This window comes from Atta colombica, unplaced genomic scaffold (genome assembly GCF_001594045.1).
Source record: "Atta colombica isolate Treedump-2 unplaced genomic scaffold, Acol1.0 scaffold239, whole genome shotgun sequence".
NCBI lineage: Eukaryota > Metazoa > Arthropoda > Insecta > Hymenoptera > Formicidae > Atta > Atta colombica.
Window position 1 is genome coordinate 618,868 of NW_017259337.1, and position 3,753 is coordinate 622,620.

Here is a 3,753-nt window from a genome sequence, read left to right on the forward strand (position 1 = left end):
CAAAAACATGGGCTTCATTTGTCGAATTCCGTTCTTTAAGCTCGCTTTCGTACCGCTTTGACATTTTGATTGTTCTGTAGTTGTACTGTTTAAACTTACATCATCCAAAGCACGTATCTAACGATAAAAAGTATATAGAGGTACTTACATTTTTGTTGTTTATAAATTGTTTATAAATTGTTTAAATAATTTTATGTAAACTATTACAATTATGTAAACTATTATATTAAAATTATGCTTACAGGATAATTATCCTTAGGCAGACCAGTATTTATATTGTAGATCTTTTTGAAAATTTCAAGAGCATCTTTATTACGATTTTGTGTCATCAGAAATTTAGGACTCTCTGGGAAGAAAGAGAGACAACAGACACCTATCAATGATGATACTCCACAAAGGGACAGAAAGATTCTCCAAGAATTGTAGACAAAGGCACCGTCCCAAAGAACAATTGACCACTGCTGAGGAATCACTAGCCAAGCCAATGCTAAGTGCATGCATTAAATATTTTTTTTATTTTCACAAAAAATTAGATTAAAATTATTGTCAATAATTATTTATATAACTTATTTTCTATAATAAATGACCTCGTAAACTATTCTATTATAATAAATAAATGCCGAAATGTTTTACCTGCATTCACTACACATCCAAACGAAACCGAGAAGCCAACGAGAATTGGAATCTTCGTTCTACCACTGGCGCCATAAAATTCCGCGCTATATGCCATAAGAGTGGCATATGGACCACACACACTAATGTAATTAAAGTTTAATTAATCATTATATTATGGTATTAATGATATAATTATATGATAAATGTAAAAGATTATTATAAGATTAAAATAGACTTGTTTTTGTCTGATACTCATATAGCCTGTTTTTATTTGAAGACTGCTTAAAATGCTATTATGGCTCTGTGATTATCCAAACAATACAAAGTCTAAAAATGTAACATAAGATGTCTTTAAATTGTCTTTTAGTTGTAAAAAATGTTTTATGATTTTAGATACTTTTTGTTATCTGGGTAGCTAAAAATATTTTAAGACTGTACTTAAAAATAATCCCAAGAATACTGCTGTTGTTTTTTTTTAAATAGCAGTGTGTGCGCGCGCGCGCGCGTTATTGAATTTAACACAACACACACATACACATATATTATTAGACACTAAAATCTCAACCGTATTGATTTTTTATTTATTTATATATAGCAGTTTAAATTATTTTATGTAATATTTTTCTCACATAAGGCCGCTGAGAAATTTGAAAAATAAAAGCGTCTCGAAGTTCTGTGAAAATCCTGATAGTACATTGCATATACCATCCGCCATATAGCCGTATATTATGATCTTCTTCCTTCCTTTAACGTCAGCGAGGTATCCCCATATAAAACCGCTCAATAGCATACCTAACACGAGTTTAACTTTGGATAAATTACGATAAATTTTTTGTTTTGTAAATTTATTTTTTTCCTTTTATATTTCTATTTTAGTATCAATTAAAAATAGTTTAAAATAGTTTTATCGTTTGAAATAATTTAAATGTATTGAAAACGTCACACATTGCACTTACCTACGTAGATAGCAGCATTCAAAAGTCCTTTGTCAAACAATGACAATCCTAAATCGCACTCCGCCGATGGAAGTATCATTGACATATTAGCCGTATCTATACTCGATGCCCAGGAGGCCGGAATAATCGCAAAAATGAGAAGATATTGAAACTTCCCGGTCCCAGCGACAGTAATCGCTGTCTCAAAATCCGCAATTTTCGCATTTGATTCATCTTCGATTACAACTACCGAAATATGTAATTTAGAAAATATGTATATATAATTTTAAAAATTATTACACACACACACACACACACACACACACACACACACACACACACACACACACACACAAGCACGCATGCTACATTGCTTTCTTCAAAAGTGACAACTCAGAAAACGTAATTTTTTTTAGTTATCATGAAAGAGTTACAAAAGTAAACACTATCTTATCAATCATCAAAAGTCATTAGTTTAACTTTATAAAAAAATCATCAAATCATTTTTTGTCAGGTTAAAAAATATTTTTTACGTTAGAAAAATATTTTTTATATTAGAAAACTTTTATACATTAAAAAATATGTTTATCTCTTTTCTGGAATAAAATTTTGCTTTTTGAATTGTCATTTTTGAAATAAAAAAATATACGATATACACTTGTACCAAATAAATAAATATAAATAAATCAAAGCTAAATAATTCTTATTAACAATAGTTTTGCTTAAAATATCGAAATTTATATATATTTAGCAAGAATATTTTAAAAATTTCAAAATTACTTTTTAACAAAATTTCTTTTAATTACAAGTATCGTGTACTTACTTGAATCTCGTTGTTGAATTTGTTCCTTGTCAAATATGTCGATTACATTAGGTTTGTTGTTAGATTTCGACATCACAGAGTATTTATTTTACGAAAGATATCAAACGATGATCACATAATACATAATTCAGAAAATAACTGATATAATTTTCCCAATTTTAGCTACGTCAAAACAGGGCCGCATTCAAACAGCTTCTGTGTGAGTAGTGTTCTGATAACAGTGATTATACGGCATATATGCAGCATAGATTCTGTAGTAATCTTTCACGCGCAAGCTGATGAAATCACTTTACTTTCAAAAATATTTTCTCTTGTCATATTTTCGAGCTCATCGCTTAATATCACTCAAACAATTTTATCACTTAAGTAAACTCAACCAGTTAATTTATCATGTACAGTACCATGCTTACAATTCTAATATTTGTCGACCGAAATCGACAACTTAATTAAATACATTCACGTGCCTGATGATTTAATTACCTAATCATCAGGAAACACGATTATACTATTATGTTCCTCATTGAAAAAATTTCATTTCTTTGCTCCTTACATAAGTTATATTTTTTTAATGAGAAACAAGTGATAGTAACAATTTACTTTCAAAAATTGTTCAACCCTGAGAATACTATTGTTATCGTTATGAGAAATTGTAATGTTATTACTAAATCTTTACTATAAAAAAAGAACAATAAAATAATAACAGTATTACGAGTAACGCGTTTCTCATCATCCCTGCTTGTAAGTGTTAAAATTTAATTTTTCTTTAACTTTCGGCAATGATTTCTGACTTCGCTTATCAAAATGTCTTCTTATAAAATACACCGACAACTACACGACAGTTTCCATTATCACAAGTCATTCTATCTGAAACGTAATGAAAACGTGCTCATGACATATTCAGATGAGATAAATGTGATAATAATACGTAGACTAGATTGTGGAGACATAAATACATATATTACTGATTCTTTTGCTGAAGTATATTTGTACTGAAGAGATAGAAAATCGTGAAGAGTTAGAAAATGTTTTTATTTTTTATTATTGTATCAATAATAAAATATACACAAGAATGCGTGTATCATTTATTATTAACAGTTTATATTTCCTTTGGTTTGCTGGTCAAAATGAGCCATTGTTCTCCTAAGAATTCTTTCTCGCGTGATAAGTTCGACAGATCTGGGTGAAAGATTGATCTCAGCTGTAACTTTTCTCGAGATTTTATCATATTGCATGTAAGTCTTACGTTAAATTATACCGCTCATCGGTATCTTTGTTCCTTTGTTGCGTCCTATACAGGAAATACTATATTCTTTCTGGCCTTACGCTCACGATATCTATTTAAATGCTTGGGGGATTGCGAGAAGGCTGGATGTTGTACCA

The 3,753-nt window shown here is 29.7% G+C and overlaps 1 protein-coding gene across 1 annotated transcript in view; it reads right to left on the reverse strand.

Annotated features, from left to right (window-relative positions):
- The window catches only part of LOC108688806 (synaptic vesicle glycoprotein 2B-like), a 5,959-nt gene extending 3,388 nt beyond the window's left edge, over window positions 1-2,571 (reverse strand). Inside the window, exons 1-6 of the mRNA XM_018195226.1 lie at window positions 2,374-2,571; window positions 1,572-1,796; window positions 1,245-1,407; window positions 634-755; window positions 243-487; window positions 1-117 (exon numbers count right to left, since the gene is read on the reverse strand). The exon at window positions 1-117 is cut by the window's left edge and continues 16 nt beyond it. Of these exons, the coding sequence (XP_018050715.1) occupies window positions 1-117; window positions 243-487; window positions 634-755; window positions 1,245-1,407; window positions 1,572-1,796; window positions 2,374-2,446 (945 nt within the window). The 5' untranslated portion in view covers window positions 2,447-2,571. The remainder of the gene's footprint in view (window positions 118-242; window positions 488-633; window positions 756-1,244; window positions 1,408-1,571; window positions 1,797-2,373) is intronic.
- Window positions 2,572-3,753: the final 1,182 nt, after the last annotated feature.